The sequence below is a fragment of the Hyla sarda genome, chromosome 7 (genome assembly GCF_029499605.1).
Source record: "Hyla sarda isolate aHylSar1 chromosome 7, aHylSar1.hap1, whole genome shotgun sequence".
NCBI classification, from domain to species: domain Eukaryota; kingdom Metazoa; phylum Chordata; class Amphibia; order Anura; family Hylidae; genus Hyla; species Hyla sarda.
In genome coordinates this window covers 114836420-114859748 of record NC_079195.1, presented here as the reverse complement: position 1 = coordinate 114859748, position 23329 = coordinate 114836420, and the positions used below count along the sequence as shown (strand labels likewise).

At 42.2% G+C, this 23329-nt stretch overlaps 2 protein-coding genes across 5 annotated transcripts in view; one reads left to right on the top strand and one right to left on the bottom strand.

Annotated features, from left to right (window-relative positions):
• LRRC20 (leucine rich repeat containing 20) overlaps window positions 1-23329 on the top strand; it is a 787843-nt gene that overhangs the window by 503808 nt on the left and 260706 nt on the right. The window lies entirely within an intron of this gene.
• The window catches only part of LOC130282344 (ropporin-1-like), a 90834-nt gene that overhangs the window by 57425 nt on the left and 10080 nt on the right, over window positions 1-23329 (bottom strand). For 2 of the 3 annotated variants that reach the window (XM_056530492.1, XM_056530489.1), the window contains exons 1-3: window positions 15164-15260; window positions 14776-14899; window positions 1244-1361 (exon numbers count right to left, since the gene is read on the bottom strand). In XM_056530492.1, the coding sequence (XP_056386467.1) occupies window positions 1244-1361; window positions 14776-14899; window positions 15164-15206 (285 nt within the window). In that variant the 5' untranslated portion in view covers window positions 15207-15260. Of the gene's footprint in view, window positions 1-1243; window positions 1362-14775; window positions 14900-15163; window positions 15261-23329 lie in introns of those variants that run through there. The other variant, XM_056530491.1, reaches the window with a different exon arrangement.

Sequence of the window (23329 nt, the reverse complement as noted above, 5' to 3'; positions counted from 1 at the left end):
CCCGCTCGCGATGCGCACCCCGGCTCCCCTACCTGACTCGCTCCCCGTCTGTTCTGTCCCGGCGCGCGCGGCCCCGCTCCCTAGGGCGCGCGCGCGCCGGGTCTCTGCGATTTAAAGGGCCACTGCGCCGCTGATTGGCGCAGTGGTTCCAATTAGGGTTTTCACCTGTGCACTTCCCTATATTACCTCACTTCCCTTGCACTCCCTTGCCGGATCTTGTTGCCTTAGTGCCAGTGAAAGCGTTCCTTGTGTATTCCTTGCCTGTGTTTCCAGACCTTCTGCCGTTGCCCCTGACTACGATCCTTGCTGCCTGCCCCGACCTTCTGCTACGTCCGACCTTGCTTCTGCCTACTCCCTTGTACCGCGCCTATCTTCAGCAGCCAGAGAGGTGAGCCGTTGCTAGTGGATACGACCTGGTCACTACCGCCGCAGCAAGACCATCCCGCTTTGCGGCGGGCTCTGGTGAAAACCAGTAGTGGCTTAGAACCGGTCCACTAGCACGGTCCACGCCAATCCCTCTCTGGCACAGAGGGTCCACTACCTGCCAGCCGGCATCGTGACAACAAGAATCACTGTAAACTACTGTGGGTTTGCTGAAATTGATTTAAATCGTAAAAGTTTTGAAAGAATTACACAATAAAATAGCAAATGTTGACAGGAAGGAGCAATTACACTGCTACCCATGTCAGGATCTCCATAGAAAAAAAATACATTTCAGAACCAAATGAGTGAAAAAGGAGGAAATCTCAATCTGTGGGATACTAGGTTCATACAATGGAAATGTTTTTACCATTTTAATAAGGTATGTGAATTTAAAGGGGTTATCTAGGAATAGAAAAACAGAGCTAATTTCTTTCAAAAACCACTCTCCATCTGTCTCCATTGGGTGTGGTTCTGTAGCTCAGTTTCATTGAAGTGAATGAAGCCAAGTTGTAATAGCACACACAGCCTGGAGAGGGACGTGGAGCTGTTTATTCCGTGATAACCCTATTCAATTCTTGATGAGAAAAGCCTTTTAAACGAATGTATCACAGGATAGGGGCAAATGAGATATTGTGGGTGTCCAACCTCTGGGCACCCCAGTGATCTCCAGAATGTGGCATGATGCTTTTTTTATATGAATTGAGAGGCGGGCCACCACTTGCACCACCTCTATTCATTGTCTTTGGAGTCTCTGGAGATTCGTGAGTAAAGGTTCATTTAAGTTGGAATATCGTGTAAGATTTGAAAATAGTAAACTTACTTTTCTGTGCAATTCCTTTAGAATTTCTGGAGTGAGCACTACCCATTTAGAAATACTGTGTCTTTTTTTACTCTCTTCATTTGGTAATTTTTCCCCATTCTTCAAAGCATTGAAATACCTTCATTGGCAAAAAAAAATTAAAATATAATAATAAAATAAAGCAGATAATATGGGTACCAAGGCCGTAAGTAAATTAAATACAAAATAGTATGGTTCTCATAGTCTCACAGTTCCTGACTGTTAAATGTACGATACAGTCATTTTCATTTTTACTTTACATACATTTAGTGATTGAGTTTTCATTTTAAATGCATTGAAACAATTTAAAGGGGTATTCCAGGCCAAAACTTTTTTTTATATATCAACTGGCGGCTCCGGAAAGTTAAACAGATTTGTAAATTACTTCTATTAAAAAATCTTAATCCTTCCAATAGTTATTAGCTTCTGAAGTCGAGTTGTTGTTTTCTGTCTAACTGCTCTCTGATGACTCACGTCCCAGGAGCTGTGCAGTTCCTATGGGGATATTCTCCACTCATGCACAGCTCCCGGGACGTGAAATCATCATTGAGCAGTTAGACAGAAAATTTAAGAAGCTAATAACTATTGGAAGGATTAAGATTTTTTAATAGAAGTAATTTACAAATCTGTTTAACTTTCCGGAGCCAGTTGATTATATATATATATATATATATATATATATATATATATATATATATATATATATATATATATATATAAATATAAAAGGTTTTGCCTGAAATATCCCTTTAAATAAAAATTGGTATAAAAGAAGCTCTTTTTGTATTCTGGTGAATGTTAACTAGTAGCATGAAACACAGGGGAAAGTTTTTTTTTTTTTTTTCATTTTGGTATTTAGAACATTGCTAAAGTCAAGCCTGAGTAGAATGTGTGGGAAAGGTAATGCATTGTGCTTTGCTAAGAGCCATTACATGAATAATTCTTTGTTATATTCCCTGCTTTTCAATAGGTCTCCGTGTTTTTTTTTTTTTTTTACCCACTTTATCATAATTGCTCCAGTTGTAAACAGCTCGTATGTGCTTTGATTAACTTGTCGCTAAGTAATATGCTTAGGACCTCGAGACCTATAATGCTCCATATTGCTATGGTTATTGTGTGTGTGTGTGTGTGTATATATTATATATACACACACACACACACACACACACACACAAAGATCCTCTCAGACATGTACAATTATGATATATTAGTCTCACATTTTTATTCTCCATGTCCTTCTGGCCTTACTCTGAGTACTAAGTACTCTACCTCTATACATTATACACTAAAGAAGTGTAGAGCTTACATTTAGATAAGTGAATAAAATACAATTTTATTAAGCATATATTAACCCCTTAAGGACCAGGCCATTTTACACCTTAGGATCAGAGCGTTTTTTGCACATCTGACCACTGTCACTTTAAACATTAATAACTCTGGAATGCTTTTAGTTATCATTCTGATTCCGAGATTGTTATTTCGTGACATATTCTACTTTAACATAGTGGTAAACATTTTTGGTAACTTGCATAATTTCTTGGTGAAAAATCCCAAAATGTGATGAAAAATTTGGAAATTTAGAATTTTTCTAACTTTGAAGCTCTCTGCTTGTAAGGAAAATGGATATTCCAAATAAAAAAAATGTTTTATTCACATATACAATATGTCTACTTTATGTTTGCATCATAAAATTGATGTGTTTTTAGTTTTGGAAGTCACCAGAGGGCTTCAAAGTTCAGCAGCAATTTTCCAATTTTTCACAAAATTTTCAAACTCACTATTTTTCAGGGACCAGTTCAGGTTTGAAATGGATTTGAAGGGTCTTCATCTTAGAAATTCCCCACAAATGACCCCATTATAAAAACTGCACCCCTCAAAGTATTCAAAATGACATTCAGTCAGCGTTTTAACCCTTTAGGTGTTTCCCAGGAATAGCAGCAAAATGAAGGAGAAAATTCACAATCTTCATTTTTTACACTCGCATGTTCTTGTAGGGGTAAAAGGAGAAAATGTATACTTATATAGCCCAATTTCTCTCGAGTAAGCACATACCTCATATGTCTATGTAAAGTGTTCGGCGGGCACAGTAGAGGGCTCAGAAGGGAAGGAGCGACAAGGGGATTTTGAAGAGTACGTTTTTCTGAAATGGTTTTTGGGGGGCATGTTGCATTTAGGAAGCCCCTATGGAGCCAGAACAGCAAACAAAAAACCACATGCCATACCATTTTGGAAACTAGATCCCTTGAGGAATGTAACAAGGAATAAAGTGAGCCTTAATACCCCACGGGTGTTTCACGACTTTTGCATATGTAAAAAAAAAATAATAATAATTCACTAAAATGTGTGTTTCCCCCCAAATTTCACATTTTTGCAAGGGTTAATAGCAGAAAATATCCCCCAAGATTTGTAACCCCATCTCTTCTGAGTATGGAGGTACCCCATAAGTTGACCTGAAGTGCACTATGGGCAAACTACAATGCTCAGAAGAGAAGGAGTCATATTTGGCTTTTTGAGAGCAAATTTTGCTCGGGGGGCATGTCGCATTTAGGAAGCCCCTATGGTCCCAGGATAGCATAAAAAAACCACATGTCATACCATTTTGGAAACTAGACCCCTTGGGGAACGTAACAAGGAATAAAGTGAGCCTTAATACCCCACAGGTGTTTCACGACTTTTGCATATGTAAAAAAAATATATATGTTTTTCACTAAAATGTGTGTTTCCCCCCAAATTTCACATTTTTTCAAGGGTTAATAGCAGAAAATGCCCCCCAAAATTTGTAACCCCATTTCTTCTGAGTATGAAGGTACCCCATAAGTGGATCTGAAGTGCACTACGGGCGAACTACAATGCTCAGAAGAGAAGGAGTCACTTTTAGCTTTTGGAGAGCAAATTTTGCTCGGGGGGGCATTTACCCCCCACTGGTGTCTGTCAGATCTTTGGAACAGTGGGCTGTACAAAATTTTTTATTTGCACAGCCCACCGTTCCAAAGATCTGTCAGACACCAGTGGGGTTTAAATGCTCACTGCACCCCTCATTACATTCCGTGAGGGGTGTAGTTTCCGAAATGGGGTCACATGTGGGGTTTTGTTTTTTTTGCTTTTGTCAAAACCGCTGTAACAATTAGCCACCCCTGTGCAAATCACCTCAAATGTACATGGTGCACTCTCCCTTCTTGGCCTTGTTGTGCGGCCCCAGAGCACTTTGCGCCCACATATGGGGTATCGCTGTAGACGGGAGAAATTGCATTACAAATTTTGGGGGGCTTTTTTCCCTTTTACCTCTTGTCAAAATGAAAAGTACAGGGCAACACCAGCATGTTAGTGTAAAAAAATTATTTTTTTACACTAACATGCTGGTATAGACCCCAACTTCACCTTTTCATAAGGGGTAAAAGGAGAAAAAGCCCCCAAAATTTGATAGGCAATTTCTCCCGAGTACGGCGATACCCCATATGTGGCCCTAAACGGTTGCCTTGAAATACGACAGGGCTCCAAAGTGAGAGCCCCATGCACATTTGAGGACTAAATTAGGGATTGCATAGGGGTGGACATAGGGGTATTATACGCCAGTGATTCCCAAACAGGGTGCCTCCAGCTGTTGCTAAACTCCCAACATGGCTGTCCAGAAATGCTGGGAGTTGTTGTTTTGCAACAGCTGGATGCTCCGTTTTGGAAATATTGCCGTACAATACGCTTTTAATTTTTATTGGGGGGGGGGGGGGGGCAGTGTAAGGGGTGTATATGTTGTGTTTTACCCTTTATTATGTGTTAGTGTAGTGAAGTGTTTTTAGGGTACATTCACACTGGCAGAGGTTTACAGTGAGTTCCCTGCTAGGAGTTTGCGCTGCAGCAAAAAATTTGCCGCAGCTCATACTTCAAGCAGAAAACTTACTGTAAGCCTGCCCGTGTAAATGTACCCTGTACGTTCACATGGGGGGGGGGGACCTCCAGCTGTTTCAAAACTACAACTCCCAGCATGTACTGACAGACCATGCAGGCTGGGAGTTGTACTTTTGCTACCATATAGTGGTCTCAAACTGTAGCCCTCCAGCTGTTGCAAAACTAGAACTCCCAGCATGCCCAAACAGCTGTCTGGGCATGCTGGGAGTTGTAGTTTTGCAACATCTGGAGGGCTACAGTTAGAGACCACTGTATCATGGTCTCAAACTGTACCCTCCAGATGTTGCTAGGCAACTCACCGGCTTACGTCGGATCCAGCCGCACGTCATCGCCGCTCGCCGATCTCCGTCGCCCGCAGCCTCCGTTGCCCGCCCGGATTGGTAAGTGGATCTTCGGCGCCGGTCCCCGTCGTTTTCCCATCCTGCCCCGCCTATTGTGGGTGGGCAGGACGGGGAAAACGAAAGTTAACCCCCAGCCCCCGATCTGCTATTGGTGGTCGCGTCTAGACCACCAATAGCAGGGATAGGGGGATCCTGGGTGTCTTAGACCCCCGCTATCCCCCTTACATTCCGGGTCACCGGGTCACTATAGACCCGTAATGACCCGGAATCGCGCAAATCGCAAGTGTGAATTCACTTGCGCTTTGTGCCGATCGCCGACATGGGGGGGTCTGATGACCCCCCTTGGCATTTGCGCAGGGTGACTGCTGATCGATATCAACAGTCACCCCGGTCCGTTCCCCGCCCGGCACGCGGCAGGGGCCGGAATTCCCACGGACGTATGAGTACGTCCCTGGACCTTAAGATCCAGGGCCGGGGACGTACTCATACGTCTGTGGTCCTTAAGGGGTTAAAATAACATCAAGCTCTTACAGACAGGATTCACCAATATAATACAGTTGGAGTGTGCAGTTCAGTACTATTATAACAAAAAGCACTTTATATAGGTAATATTATTTCTCAAAAGAATTCCAAAAAAGTGCCGTATGCAATGAATAATGCAGTTAGGACTCACACCTGAAAGTCTCAATCAATCAAAAAGGTATTTGTGCAAGTTCTCCTACATAAAAAGATGAGAGGCCTGTAATTTTCATCATAGGTATACATCAACTATGAGCGATATAATGAGGAGAAAAAAATCCATAAAATCACATTGTCCGATTTTTAAAGAATTTATTTGCAAATTATGGTGGAAAATAAGTATTTGGTCAATAACAAAAGTTCATCTCAAAACTTTGTTATATAACCTTTTGTTGGCAATGACAGAGGTCAAAAGTTTTCTGTAAGTCTTCACAAGGTTTTCACACATTGTTGCTGGTATTTTGGCCCGTTGCTCCATGCAGACCATGCAGTGATGTTTTGGGGCTGTCGCTGGGCAACATGGACGTTAACTTCTTCCGGATGCAGGCCATATGCATACATGCTGCATCCTGAGTCCTTCAGGACGTAGGGTGTATGGGTATGCCCGTGGGAATCCCAGTCCCTGCCGCTGGCTGATCGGGGACCGGCCCGGGATGACTGCTGATATCTATCAGCAGGCATCCCGTGCATATGCCCAGTGAGGTCCAGAGACCCCCCCCCCACCCCATGCCAATTCAGACTGGCGATTTCTGGCAATTCCGGATCATATGGGTCTCCGGTGACCCTGAAAATCAGGGGGGTGTCCAAGACACCACCAGTCCCACCCCTCCTATCCCTGCTATTGGTCAGTCAGAAGACTGACCAATAGCAGATCGGGGACAGGGGGGTTAAAGTTTGGTTCCCCCGTTCTGCCCACCGACGGTAATCCGGGCAGAACAGGGGAACTGTAGCATGAACAGCGGTGACAGTGGTGGAGGTGCCTTACCTGATCGGCGGGCGGCGATGACGTGCGGCTCCCTGGTGAAGACTACGGAAGCCAGTGAGTAGTTGCCTAGCAACATCTGGAGGGCAAAAGTTTGGAGACCACTATACAGTGGTCTTTAAACTGTATCCCACCAGATGTTGCAAAACTACAACTCCCAGCATGCCCAGACAGCCGTTTGGGGATGCTGGGATTTGTAGTTTTGCAAGATTTAGAGGGCTACAGTTTGGAGATCACTGTGCAGTGGTCTCTAAACTGTGGCCCTCCAGATCTTGCAAAACTACAACTCCCAGCATGCCCACACAGCAGTTTGCTGTCTGGGCATGCTGGGATTTGTAGTTTTGCAATATCTGGAGGGCCACAGTTTGGAGATCACTGTGCAGTGGTCTCAAAACTGTAGCCCTCCAGATGAAGCACAACTTCAAATCCCAGCATGCCCAAACAGCAAACAGCTGTCTCGGCATGCTGGGAGTTGTAATGGCGTACCTCCAGCTGTTGCATAACTACATCTCTCAGTATGCCCTTCGGCGATCAGTGCATGCTGGGAGTTGTAGTTCTGCAACAGCTGGAGGCACACTGGTTGGAACATACTGAGTTAGGTAACAGAACCTAACTGAAGGTTTTCCAACCAGTGTGCCTCCAGCTGTTGCAAAAATACAACTCCCAGAATGCACGGTCTGTCAGTACATGTAGGAAGTTGTAGTTTTGCAACAGCTGGAGTTTTGCCCCCTCCCTGTACAGGGTACATTCACACAGGCGGGTTTACAGTGGGTTTCCTGCTTCAAGTTTGAGCTGCGGCAAATTTTCTGCCGTGGCGCAAACTCCAAGCGGGAAACTCACCGTAACCCTCGCCTGTGTGAATGGTACCCTAAAAACACTACACTACACTAACACATAAAAAAGGGTAAAACACTACATATACACCCCCTTACACTGTCCCCCCAATAAAAATAAAAAACATATCATACGGCAGTGTTTCCAAAACGTGGCCTCCAGATGTGGTATAACAACAACTTCCAGCATTTCAGGACAGCCACTGACTATTCAGGCATGCTATGAGTTTCGCAACAGCTGGAGGCACCCTGTTTGAGAATCACTGGCGTAGAATATCCCTATGTCCACCCATATGCAATCCCTATTTTAGTCCTCAAAAGCGCATGGCACGCTCTCACTTCGGAGCCCTGTCGTATTTCACGGAAACAGTTTAAGGCCACATATGGGGTATTTCTGTGCTCGGGAGCAATTGAGTTTCAAATTTTGGGGGGATTTTTCTCCTTTTACCCCTTATGAAAAGGAAAAGATGGGGTCTACATCAGCCTGTTAGTGTAAACTAACATGCTGGTGTTGCCCCATACTTTTTATTTTCACAAGAGTTAAAAGGAAAAAAAGACCCCAAAATTTGTAAGGCGATTTCTCCTGAGTACGGAAATACCCCATATGTGGGCGTAAAATGCTCTGTGGGCACACAACAAGGCTCAGGAGTGAGAGCGCACTATGTGCGTTTGTGATTTTACAGCGTTTCTGACATAAACGCAAAAAAATTAATACCACATGTGACATTTTGGAAACTACACCCCTCACAGAATGTAACAAGGTTTACAGTGAGCCTTAACACCCCACAGGTGTTTGACAAATTCTCGTTAGCGTTGGATGGGAAAATGAAGAAAAAAAATTGGAAAAAAAAATTTGTAACACCATTTCTTCTGAGTAAGAACATACCCCATATGTGTATGTAAAGTGCTCTGTGAGCAAACTACAATGCTCAGAAGAGAAGGAGCGCTATTGGCTTTTGAAGAGAAAATTTGTCCAGAATTGAAGGCCATGTGTGTTTACAAAGCCCCATAGTGCCAGAAAAATTGACTCCCCCACATTTGACCCCATTTTGGAAACTACACCCCTCACAGAATGTAATAAGGGGTCCATAATTTTTCATTTGCACAGCCCACTGTTCCAAAGATCTGTCAAACCAGTAGGGTGCCAGTAGGGTGTAAATGCTCACTACACCCCTTATTAAATTCTGTGAGGGGTGTAGTTTCCAAAATGCGGTCACATGTGGGGGGTCCACTGTTTTGGCACCACAGGGGGCTTTGTAAATCCACAAGGCCCCCCGACTTCTATTCCAACCAAATTCTCTCTCCAAAAGCTCAATGGCGCTCCCTCTCTTCTGAGCATTGTAGTGCGCCAGCAGAGTACTTGACGTCCACACTTGGGTTATTTCCATACTCAGAAGAAATGGGGTTACAAATTTTGGGGGGCATTTTCTCCTACTACCCCTTGTAAAAATTTAACATTTGGGGAAAAACCAGCATTTTAGTGAAAAAAAAAAAACATTTACACAACCAACTTTAACTAAAAGTCGTCAAAAACCTGTGTGGTGTTAAGGCTCACTGTACCCCTTGTTACATTCCTTGAGGGGTGTAGTTTCCAAAATATTATGCCATGTGTTTTTTTTTTTGCTGTCCTGGCACCATTGGGGCTTCCTAAATGTGACATGCCCCTAAAAACCAGTTCAGCTAAATTTGCTTTCCAAAAGCACAATGTGACTCCTTCTCTTCTGAGCATTGTAGTACGCCCGCAGTGCACTTGATGTCCACACATGGTGTAATTCCATACTCAGAAGAGATAGCATTACACATTTTGGGGGACATTTTCTCCTATTATTCCTTGTAAAAATGTTAAATTTGGGGGAAAAAATGCATTTTAGTGAAAAAAAATATTCCTTTACACATCCAACTTTAAGGAAAAGTTGTCAAACACCTTTGGGGTGTTAAGACTTACTGGACCCGTTGTTACATTCCCTGAGGGGTGTAGTTTCCAAAATAGTATGCCATGTGGGGGTTTCTTGCTGTTCTGGTACCATAGGGGCTTCCTAAATGCGACATGCTCCCCAAAAACCATTTCAGAAAAATCACCCTCCAAAATCCCATTGTCGCTCCTTCCCTTCTGAGCCCTCTAGTGCAGCCACAGAGCACTTCACATACATATATGAGATATTTCCTTACTCAAGAGAAATTGGGTTACACATTTTAGGGTGATTTCTCTCTTTTTACCCCTTGTAAAAATTCAAAAACTGGGTCTACAAGAACATGCAAGTGTAAAAAATTAAGAATTTGAATTTTCTCCTTCACTTTGCTTCTTTTCCTGTGAAACATCTAAAGGGTTAACACACTTACTGAATGTCATTTTGAATACTTTGACTGGTGCAGTTTCTATAATGTGGTCATTTGTGGGCCATTTCTAATATGAAGGCCCTCAAAACCACTTAAAAACTGAACTGGTCCCTGAAAAATTCTGATTTTGAAAATTTTGTGAAAAATGTTAAAATTGCTGCTGAACTTTGAAGCTCTTTGATGTCTTCCAAAAGTAAAAACATGTCAACTTTATGATGCAATCATAAATTAGACATCGTGTATATCTGAATCAATATATAATTTATTTGGGATGTCCATTTTCCTTATAAGCAGAGAGTTTCAAAGTAAAAAAAAAAAAAAAAAGAAAAATTTTAAACATTTTCATCAAATTTTGGAATTTTTCACCAAGAAATGATGCAAGTATCATCAAAATTTTACCTCTAACATAAAGTAGAATATGTCACAAAAAACAATATCTGAATCAGAATGAAAAGTAAAAGCATCCCAGAGTTATTAATGCTTAAAGTGACAGTGGTCAAATGTGGAAAAAAAAGGGCTGTGTCCTTAAGGTGAAAAAGGGCTGAGTCCTTAAGGGGTTAAACTCCCTCCAAATGTTTTCTATGGGGTTGAAATCAAGAGACTGGCTAGGCCACTCCAGGACCTTAAAATGCTTCTTACAAAGCCACTCTTTTGTTGCCCGGGCGGTGTGTTTGGGATCATTGTCATGCTGAAAGACCCAGCCACGTTTTATCTTCAATGCCCTTGCTGATGGAACGAGGTTTTCACTCAATATCTCACGATACATGGTCCCATTCATTCTTTCCTTTACACGGATCTTTCGCCCTAGTCCCTTTGCAGAAAAACAGCTCCAAAGCATGACGTTTCCACCCCCATGCTTTACAGTAGGTATGGTGTTCATTGGATGCAACTCGGCATTCTTTCTTCTCCAAACACGAGTTGAGTTTTTACCAAAAAGTTCTACTTTGGCTTCATCTGACCATATGACATTCTCCCAATACTCTTCTGGATCATCCAAATACTCTCTAGCAAACTTCAGACGGGTCCGGACATGTACTGGCTTAAGCAGGGTCACACATCTGGCACTGCATGATTTGAGTCCCTGGTGGCGTAGTGTGTTACTGATGGTAGCCTTTGTTACTTTGGACCCAGCTATCTGCAGGTCATTCACTAGGTCCCCATGTGGTTCTGGGATTTTTGCTCACCGTTCTTGTGATCATTTTGACACCATGGGGTGAGATCTTGCGTGGAGCCGCCGATTGAGGGAAATACCGTATTTATCGGGGTATACCACGCACCGGCCTATAACACGCACCCTCATTTTACCAAGGATATTTGGGTAAAAAAAGTTTTTTACCCAAATTTCCATGGTAAAATGTGGGTGCGTGTGTGTGCATGTGTATACCCCGATACACCCCCAGGAAAGGCAGGGGGAGAGAGGCCGTTGCTGCCCGCTTCTCTCCCCCTGCCTTTCCTGGGGTCTAGAGCCCTGCTGCCGTCGCTTCTCTCCCGCTGGCTATCTGCGCCGCTGCCTGTTCTCTCCCCCTGACTATTGGTGCCGGCACCCCATTGCCGGCGCCGATAGCCTGCGGGAGAGAAGCGTAGCCGACAGCCAGGGGGAGAGAAGCGGAGCCGGCAATGGGGCATCAGCGCCGACAGCCAGGGGGAGAGAAGGGGCAGCGGCACCCATTGCCGGCGCCGCTGCCCCGTTGCCTCCCCCCATCCCCTGTTGCATAATTACCTGTTGCCGGGGTCGGGTCTGCGCTGCTTCAGGCCTCCGGTGTGCGTCCCCTGTGTCGTTGCTATGCACTGCACGGCGCGGCGCACTGACGTCATGCGCCGCGCCGTGCAGCGCATAGCAATGACGCAGGGGATGCACACCGGAGGCCTGAAGCAGCGTGAACCCGACCCCGGCAACAGGTAATTATGCAACCGGGGATGGGGGGAGGCAACGGTGCAGCGGCGCCGGCAATGGGTGCCGCTGCCCCTTCTCTCCTCCTGGCTGTCGGCGCTGATGCTCCATTGCCGGCGCCGCTTCTCTCCCCCTGGCTATCGGCGCCGGCAATGGGGCGCCAGCACCGATAGTCAGGGGGAGAGAACGGGCAGCGGCGCCGATAGCAGGGGGAGAGAAGGGCTGGCAGCAGGGCTTTTCGGCGTATAACACGCACATAGACTTTAGGCTAAAAATCTTAGCCTAAAAAGTGCGTGTTATACGCCGATAAATACGGTAATCAGTGGCCTTGTATGTCTTCCATTTTCTAATAATTGCTCCCACAGTTGATTTCCACACCAAGCTGCTTGCTTATTGCAGATTCAGTCTTCAAAGCCTGGTGCAGGTCTACAATTTTGTTTCAGGTGTCCTTCAACAGCTATTTGGTCTTGGCCATAATGGAGTTTGAAGTGTGACTGTTTGAGGTTGAGGACAGGTGTCTTTTACACTGTTAACAGGTTCAAACATGTGCCATTAATACAGGTATTGAGTGGAGGACAGATGAGACTCTTAAAGAAGTTACAGGTCTGTGATAGCCAGAAATCTTGCTTGTTTGTAAGTGACCAAATACTTATTTTCCATAATTCACCATAATTTGCAAATAAATTCTTTAAAAATCAGACAGTGATTTTATGGATTTTTTTTTTATTATGTCTCTCATAGTTGAGGTATACCTATGATGAAAATTACAGGTCTCTCTCATCTTTCTAAGTGGGAGAACTTGCACAATCGATGGCTGACTAAATAGTTTTTTGCCCCACTGTATATCTGTAGATCTAAAATTATTCTACTACTTAGAACGCAGACAAAACTTACCAGTGATCTTTCATCACACTGCCTTGGAACCTTAATACTAAGCAAGTGCAGCTTTTTACTATGTATGTGTCACAGTTAGACTATGCCACAGACCAGAGGCTGCTAAAAATTTCCAATGCAGGCAGCATCTCTGTCACACAATGATTGCATCAGAAGGTCAGAGGGAAATGACAGGGGAGCTGCAGAACAGGTGAGTGTTTTTTTCTTCTTATGTTGCCACATATGGCGGCAGTGTGGAGGTTCCAACTACTATAGGAAGCTGTGTGTGAGTACTTACTACTATGTCATAACAGTTAGGTGGCCTAACTGCTATATGGGGGCAGTGTGAGGGGCCGCAATACTATATGGGGGCAATGTTGGAAGCCTAAAATGTTTATCTGGCAGATTCTGCAGAGACAAGTTGTTCATGATGGGCTGGGGCAGATGAAGAATTAATCAAATAAGATGTCACGAGTAAGTTACTACATGTAAATGTATGTGATCACCTTTATGGTCTACAAAGCCTGTAGAGATGGAATCTACCTCTATATGGTCACTTTATGAGGTAATATTAGCTTGTATATAGTTGATTTTATTCAATAACAGTGTAGGTGTATTATTGAGTCACCATGTGGTGTAATGGTAGTGATCAGTGTGTAGCAGTTTATTTGTCCCTTGTATAGGTGTATTTTGTTTAGATATACAGCATTATCATACATAGAAAATCATATATATTTACATTAAATACTATATATATATATATGCTATATTTTTTGGTGCACCCTACTAATATGGTTGTGTGTGTATTTGGGGGGTAGGATTACACCTCTGATAAGGAATGTGTGACATTTAGCCTGCATTGACAAACAGTTTTTAGGAAGTACCGTATTTTGAAACACAAAGGGTCTGATGTATTACGCCCTGTGAGCCTGGTCAGTTGGTCATTTGTTGTCTTACATCTGTGTGCCCCATGTAAGAAGCTAATTTTACTGGCACATATGTCTTTCTGCACCAGGTGCCAGTGGACGTTATGCCAGAAATCTACATAAGCTCATTGCTGGGGTAAATTTTAAAGTCTGGCACAGGAAGTTTGCACCTCCTAATACATTGGGTGCATGTTACTCCTGCTTATTTTTAGTTAAGATTGGTGTGTGAAATGCCTGTGTTAATGCATTTTCCCTGGAATAGTTGATATAATTGGCCATACATAAACACATTCCATTAATGCCTCATTGGGAAAGGAACCTAAAATGTAAAAGCCCTTCTTTGCTAGACAATATAATATTCTTGCTTCACGTGTATTATTCTCAAATAATCATAAATAACATGCAGAATTTGTAGAATTCCCCACAAGTGTTGAGCAAAATTTAAAGCATACATAATGTGTCTCCTGACCTTCTGAATGTCTGTTAATGTTCATCATTTTATGTGTGGACACATACTGTGCTTCTCAGTTTCCCCGAGAATAGAAGCCTAGAGATCATAGGGTTGTGGAGGTTAACAGTAAAGTACTAAAGTTGACTAATGTTTTTTTTGGATAAACCTTCAGATTATTATTATTATTTTTTTTTGGGTGTTGGAGAGCCACTCTTATAAAAGACTTTCCTCATTGGTAGGGTGTTAACTGTTCCTTCAGGGGTTGTGTAAAGATGGCATACATGACAACCTATAAACAGGTTTATCATTATCATCAGAAATGGACCATGCTGCTAGATTCTATATTTGCAAAGCTGAAAAAACTGATTTGTTGCCTTGTATAAAAAATAAAAAAAATCGTTATTCCTGCTTGTCCTATACTTAGTATGCCTGGTAAATCTAGTCAAATAATAACATACTTGTAAGACCACTCCAATAGGTCTGGCGGTTGTGTGTTAATGGCATCTATTGTGAACTGCTTTAACATTTCTGGTAGTTCTGATGGAATTTGAATCTGGTCTTCTGCTACTGGCATGGTTGGCTCTGTAAAGACACATGCAAGTAATTAAATAACACACAGGGAAATTTTAAATAACCCAGGGTCCTGTTATGCATCAGGATTCTTGTCAAATATGTTACATTAAGCATTTGGCTGTCTTGTGTCTCCATGAATCGGTAAAAAGAAAGTGGGGGTACACTACTGTGTGCACATTTGGCAGGATGATCCTTGAATCGGTATGATGCACCCCAAGGTCTAAAGTGCATAGTGCATATTGGGGTTTGGTATATAAACGGTAAACCACTAACCTTGAAGTAGATCTTTGAGACTAGAGAGACCACCTGGTGCCATTAGATTAGCATTACCCTGGGTCAGTGCAATGCTCTTTGTATCCTAGCAACAAACTGATGTAATAACTGTAGCTGAATAATTACGGATTGTCAGGCAAAGCTTTGTGAAAACAGAGCAGGTTATGTACGAGTCGTCAAAAAATTACAGTAAATCTCAGATATATTATTAGAATTTTAAGTACATTGTGTTCTCTTTTTTGTTTTTCTTATTTATGCAGTAACTAGTTTGTTCTTTTTTGACAAATATAATTTCTCTCATTATAGTATTCTCTCTTCTGTCCTCATATATTAGAATTAGTGTAGGTGATTGAGTACCAGAGGATCTTCTGGTGGCCATAGGCACTGACACAATAATACCGTAGATCTAAAGAGGTTCGGCACTATCTGGAGCTGATTTTAGAGCCAGTCACATGTCAGTAAGGGTCCTTTCCGTATGTGTTGATTTACCAATGACCTATTTGACCTTATTATGTAATGTGTCCTATCTGTGCAGGGTAAATAGCTATTTTTGTGTTTTATTCATAAATAAATATCAAGTATTCTACCTGTGCTTGAGAACATTCCTATATTAACAATGCTGGCAGCCTTTTAAGAGCACCTCTCTATACTTGACCTTTTCCAGTGTTGTGCTCCTGCTAGTCAGAGTTGTCATAGGTGACATTGTGTGCATTTGTGAGATCCCCCCCCCCCCCCCCACACACAATCTCCTGCCGAAAACCCCTGTACTCCGCATGCATTCAGCAATCTACGCCCCCTGCATTTATCTCTATGGAAGATATGGGGATACTCCCATGGACATGAATGGAGGGGGTGTGACAACCGTAGCCACCCAAAGCCTAGCACAACCAGTGTTCTGAACATACTGTAAATGTTCAGAAAGCCAGGAGGCAGGCCAGAGATCGTGGGGGTCCCAGCGGTTGGCCCCCTATGATCAGAAATCTTATCCCCTATCCTTTGAATAAGGGATAAGATGTCTAGCATCAGAGTACCCCTTTAACCCCTTAGGAACACATCCCATTTTCACCATAAGGACCAGAATGTTTTTTGCAAATCTGACCACTTTCACTTTAAGCATTAATAACTCTGGGATGCTTTTACTTTTCATTCTGATTCTGAGATAGTTTTTTCGTGACATATTCTACTTTATGTCAGTGGTAAATTTTTGTTGATACTTGTATGATTTAAAAAAAAAATTTACTTTGAAACTCTCTGCTTATAAGGAAATAGACATACCAAATAAATTATATATTGATTCACATATACAATATGTCTACTTTATATTTGAATCATAAAGTTGGCATGTTTTTACTTTTGGAAGACATCAGAGGGCTTCAAAGTTCAGCAGCAATTTTCCGATTTTTCACAAAACTTTAAAATCTGAATTTTTCAGGGACCAGTTCAGTTTTGAAGTGGATTTGAAGGGTCTTCATATTAGAAATACCCCATAAATGACCCCATTATAAAAAAAAGCACCCCTCAAAGTATTAAAAAGGGAAGTGTGTAGTGTATGTGTTTGGTGTGAACTATATATAACGGTGTGTGATTATAAATTACACACGACTATAAAAATAAATAAATAAATAGGGCCTAATTGGGCCATATGACCGGAATCGTCACAGATCACTGGTGTGAATTCACTGGCGATCTGCGGAAATCGCCGACATAGTGGGGTCTCAGGACCCCCCCCCTAGGCATTGTCACGGGATGCCTGCTGAATGATTTCCTTAAGTACCAGGACTTCAGGGCGTACCTGTATGCCCTGTGTCATTAACGGGTTAAGGTATTATGTAGCTTTATAGGGTTAATGGTCTGTCCTTAAAATAGATCAATAGTATTAGGTCAGCAGGGGTTCTGGCACCCCAACAATCAATTGTTTGAAGGGGACTTTGCATTCACGCTGGTGTTGCGGCTTCCTCAGTGTTTACTGCTGTCACCATACTTTTAGTAGCAGTGGTGCTAGGTACAGCAACATGAATGGGAAAATGCTTCAGTAGTACTGTGCATTTCCATTACTAATAAAAGAGCAGTGCAGGTCAGGAAAGACTGAAGATGCAGTAAAACGTTTGAAAAATGCAGTAAAAATGCATGCTTCAAGTTTTCATAAAACGCCTCAATTTTGATCATAGGTCAAATCTCTCCTGCGTCATGGCAATATTTGAGAAAACATGGTTTGGTTTGTTCAACAATTCTTCAGCCTGAATTTATGGTTCCAGATACATCTCCTTTAGTTAATTATCTATGGATAAAGTTAAAGCTTTATTCCTATTTTTCTTTAAATAATGCCTTTCAATTTCCCCCCAAAAAAATTTAAATCCAAAAAAAATAAAAACATTTTAAACAAATCAATTTAGGAAGAAATGATAAACCTAATATCTGCACTTCCAATTCTTCTCATGAGAGTACTCGCTAACACAGGTTACACACCCCTTCCTTTCTTAACTCATTTATACTCAGAATTGGCCCTCTAATGAAATCTCCTCAATCCAGTTTTTTTTTGTTCTTTTTTGCCATGCTTACCACATCATTTTCCTTTTCTTCCAGGTGTAATCTTTTTCTTGTAGATAACCTCATTATTGGAGGGTAAAACTGGGTCATTTGGGTCATTTTCAATTTCCTGAGTGCTACAGGATTCCTAAGTAATGGCATTATCTCCTCTTGACTTCCTCAAAATTATCATCATACCTTCAACATTAATTTTTTCCCTCTGAACTTCTACTGTACTGTAAAGTGAGGCTTTGGCTAGGGAGCACCCTGTCATTTCCCATATTCAAGAATGGTAGGTAATTTAAAAAAAGGAAGAAGGATAGAACCATTAGTAATATCACCTTTCTTAGGGGGTCTTTTTTTCTTCTTCTTTTTTAATATCTTCATGTAAAAAATCATTCCTCTCATTGTTATCATACATATATATTCCATATCCACAGCATGAACATGTTTATTCCTTTCTAAATTTCACTTACACCTATGTATTCCTACTCATTATACCCTCATTTCTTCCATGTTGTCTGAAGCCTAATTTAGGCCATATTCCCCTTTAAAGTTACTATTCTAAAACACCCTGGTTCCATATATTGGTTGAAGAGCATAACCTTTTACTCTTCGTATTCTTTACTTAAAGGGGTACTCTGCCCCTAGACATCTTATCCCCTAACCAAAGGCAGGACCCCCACGATCAGCCCTGCTGCACCCAGCGTTCTTTTAGAGCGTCAGGTGCAGCGCCAGAGGCTCGTGAAGTCACGACCATGCTCCACTCGTGACATCATGGCCATGCCCCTCCCATAGACTTGCTTTGAGAGGGCGTGGTGCCATGAGTCTCCACCCCGCATCACCAGTCATCCGCAACGAAGTAGAGTTTGCTCTGTGCGCCGGATGCCTGGGGTGCCGCAGCCAAGATCACAGGGTTCCCCAGTGTCAGGACCCCCGCGATCAGACATCTTATCCCCTATCCTTTGGATAGGAGATAAGATGTCTAGGATTCAGAGTACCCCTTTAACACTATTTCTTGCTGAATTGCTGTTAGTAGCATATATGTATTCCTCTCTTTTTATACCCCTTATTCATAGACTCCCCTTTTCTTCTACTACACCTTCTATCCTATAGTGTGTTGCACAAAGTCCTACATTATTGCGTCTCTTATCAAAATTAGCCACAATATTGATGCCACAATATAAGCACATCAGCGTTTCATCAGTAGGTGCCCAACTCCCAGCCCCCCCTATCAATAAGCTCAATAAAAGGGCAATGTTTAGCTTCTTCATTCAGTTGACTGAGACAGAGCTACAGTACCACAACTGTACGTGCGACTCCAACCAGTCAAATATTTGCTATCAGTAATGGCCTGTAAAGCCCATTTTGTTCCGAATGTTGGGTGCGCGCTGCGGGGGTCGTGACATCATGGCTACGCCAGTCATCCGCTCAATGCAAGTCTATGGGAGGGGGCGTGGTTTAAAATCTGATCATTTTCTATTTTTTATAGCTGATTGATGACATAGCACATTTTTTCATTTAATGGATCTATTGGTTGCAATAGTACATGTTCTTATGACTATTAACCAGCACTGTCCTTTTGGTAAGAGAGTGAGACTTTGTGCAGATCAGAGGTATAATGATGATTCATTCTGGAGATGTGCTTCAACATGACATTCAGTTTTATTAAGGTGTTTAAACTTTACAGGAAAGATAATAGGCAATAATTCTGGGATATCTATGAAGCTCAACTAGTAATACTCAGACATCCTCATCAGATAGTTGTCAGTGCTAGAGGTTTCCGAACTCCACTTTGCAGCTTTCATAAACTGTCAAGCTTGTCATGTTTTTAGACTGTCAGAATTTCCTTCCTACCCAGCATGGTAGCAGGTTAAGTTAAAGCCTCTCGTAAAGACCTGTCAGGTGTTGTTATTCTAATTGAAGCTATAGTGGCTTATGTGGCTGAACTGATAACATGAAATTAGAACTCACCTGATTAGAAGCTTATTCTTGAATTACTTCTCTAATATAAATAAGTTCTCCGGGAAATGTCTTCTTTGCTTATATACTTCAGTATACGCTATGATAAAAGGGGTTCTCTGGTGAAAAACATCTTATGTCCTATCCGAAAGATAGAGGATAAGATGTCTGATCGCGTGGGTCCCGGCACACGAAAATCATGTCTCGCCTCCTCCCATAGACATGAATGGAGGGGCATGACTCCTGTAGTTGCCAGTCATCTGGCACGGAGCAGACTTAGCTCCGTGCACGGATGACTGAGGTTCCGCAACAGAGATCACGGGGGTCCCCAGTGGCAGGACCCCCGCAATCAGACATCTTGTCCCCTATCCTTTGGATAGGTGATAAGATGTTTTTCGCCGGAGTACCCCTTTAAATAATAAAACAGAGGCCAGGGGTAGGAAAAAGGGGTAGATAACGTAAAGAGGGGTGCAGGTTTTTTTAGAAAAAAAGAAATTTTTTCAGGGGACGCAAGTTTATCGGGAACACATTTTGTTACAGCACGGCACAACTTATTCCCGCAGCTTGCACCTATTATTATCACCTGTTACCACTTACTGACACTGCAGACATTATCACAACTGTCAGAGTAAAGGATGTATACACACAGAAGAACCAGTGCTGCTAGAACTAGCTTACGCCCCATCACCTTCCTGACAAGTACAGCAGACTATTATCCCATAATCAAGTAATAAGAAAATTATCATACCTAGAATTTTTTTTTGATCGCTTTCTTATGTTGTATATGTGTATGTATATATATATACATATATAAATAAATAATCACAATAAATACAGCATAGTTAGAAGGATGGTGACTGCACTCCAGATTTGATCACAGTCCTTAGTAAATATCAAACAACTATATTTACCACTTCAATTACAAATCAAGTGTGAATCTATTCAGCCCTTGGCAAATTGCAAGATTTCTGTTTCGCCGTGGAACCTGTCTGAAACAATGAAAATACACCTTTACCTCTTTAACTTTAGTTGATGTTGGTTCCACTCTTGGGTTGTTTTTCATCTTAAAGGGGTATTCCAGGATTTTTTTTGTTTATTTGACTATGCTACAGGGGCTGTAGTTAGTGTAGTTCATAATATAGTATTTGTACCTGTGTTTCATGGTGGTCTCCCAATTCATCTGTGATTTTAGCCCCAATGTTTATTTTTAACAGCATACAAAATGACTGTCATCTCAGGTGTTCCCAGGTTGCAGTGCATCCCAAGACATTACATCACTAGTCAGGTGTTCAGAGGAAGCCTATCTTTACTTCAATGGGTGGAGTGACCACTGGGTAGAAGGGAGATCATTCTGCAGGGAATTGTAATTTTCTGACAGTTGGAGGCACCCTGGTCAGAAAACACTGGTCTATTGCCTGGAAAGGATCACAGGTTTGTTTTCATGGGTGGGATGGCTGATGTGTGTAGGAAGAAAAGTGAACATTTTTGAACATGTTGTCTGCACTCTTCCCCACCCCCTCAGCCCAACCCTATATAAGTAGTAGTTATCTACACATGGGTCATTTCTTTCCTAGCAGCCTCCCAGTCTGACTGGGAGAGCATGGTAAGTGAGCCATTACACCTTGGTCACAATGGTGTGGTGCTGTGCGGTGTCGGTTTGAGTGGCATTGGGGCCGCTCTGCCGGTGGGTCGTTCCCCCCTGTGGGCATTGGTGTCGCGGCGGTGGTGGTCGCCGCTCGGTGCTGCGCCATTTTATGCTAGGGACGTTAGGGACCCACTCTAAATAGGTGGCCTTGACGTGGCGAGTGGGCTTGTACTTTTTGATCAAAAATACATACTAACAACCTGTTAGTTTTTGATATTATGCTGAGAAGCAATCAGATCATTATACAAGATTGTAGATGTGCACCATGTCTGTTTTTCTACCCGAATTCACACTGAGATTTGTAAATTACTTCTATTAAAAAATCTCAATCCTTCCAATAGTTATTAGCTTCTGAAGTTGAGTTGTTTTCTGTCTAACTGCTCTCTGATGACTCACGTCCCGGGAGCTGTGCAGTTCCTATGGGGATATTATCCCATCATGCACAGCTCCCGGGACGTGACATCATCATTGCGCAGTTAGACAGAAAACTTCAGAAGCTAATAACTATTGGAAGGATTAAGATTTTTTAATAGAAGTAATTTACAAATCTGTTTAATTTTCCGGAGCCAGTTGATATATATATAAAAAAAAGTTTTTGCCTGAAATACCCCTTTAAGGTGGATAACCCCTTTACTTCCTATTTCCCTTTTCTAATGTGGCTTTCCTAATAGAGCCTACATTTACTGTACCATGATGCCTTTGGCTCAGAGTCTCATCATTGCATTTGCTAAGTTCTAAGTGTGGTGCTAGATATATCAAGGATGAAGTACCTATGTCCCTCTAAGACACCCTATAAAATATCATATGATCCATATATTTAAAAAAAAAAAAAAAAAAAAAAAAGCTGCTCTCACTATTACTTGCAAATCTTCCCTTAATTCCTTTATGGTGCATAAAAACCAATCCAGCTTTGAGCAGACATGGATGCTGGTGTGTGACTGGTTGTGACAGCTCTTTGTTAACTTTATGTACTTGTTCAGACCCTGCTTCCACTGATTGTGTCACCACTGACATACACCCCTACATGCTGACATAAACAATAAGATATGCTGACACGTGTAAGCTTGTAAAGTAAAGATAACCCAATGATGTTACAAAAATATGCTTAAATAAGTATTCCTAATAGGAAAATGTCTTTTTATTTCATCACCTTTTGGTCAGTCAAAAAACATTGCAATGTAGACTTATATATCCTGCGCCATTCTCCTGACATCATTACGCAGTGACAAGCAGGAAGAGAAAGCTCCCATCCTCTGGCCTCTTCATCTTCAGCCACCCCCAGCTTCCCCTTCCTGCAGATCAGTTTCACTTCGAGGTGTTACTTCTGATATGCAAGATTTTATTACTTGTAGGACCTGTTATGTAGTGATATGCACATGTGGCCACTTGCATATTAGAAGCCCCACTCATGCACTACATACCAGATTTAGAGATGTCTGGTCAGTAAGAGGAGGAAAGGATTCACATTTCCCCCCCTCATAGACATGTGAAGAATGCTCATACCGGTAAAACTAGTGTATTGCGATTCATGGGTCTTGAAAGAGTTAAACCAGCAAATGGACTTGATAGACAGAGACTGCTATTGCAAAGTACGATGGTTTCTAAGGACAAATGTTCCGAGGAGTAGTGACTTGAATGATAATATAGATTAAGGGTCTATTCACACGTTCAGAATTCTGCACATATTTGAAGAAAATACACGTAAAAGTGAGTTCAATGGCCAATGCATGTTCAGTGTACTCGCTTTAAACTGTGCTATTTTACAACCAGGTAGGAATACTGTTTATGCGACTAACTCCTTAAGGACTTAGGGCGTACCGCCTAATGCTGTGGCCCCACGTCTTAGCGGGTTGGGCCTAATAGCGTGCGGCACTGATCACGGTGCCGCGCGCTATTAACCCTTTAGACGCGGCAATCAACTTTGAAGGGAAACTAAAATGTTGCTGGTTAGCTCAGGGGGCTGTTCGGGATCACCGCGGCGAAATTGCAGCATCCCAAACAGCTGTAGGACAGCAGGAGAGTCCCCTACCTTC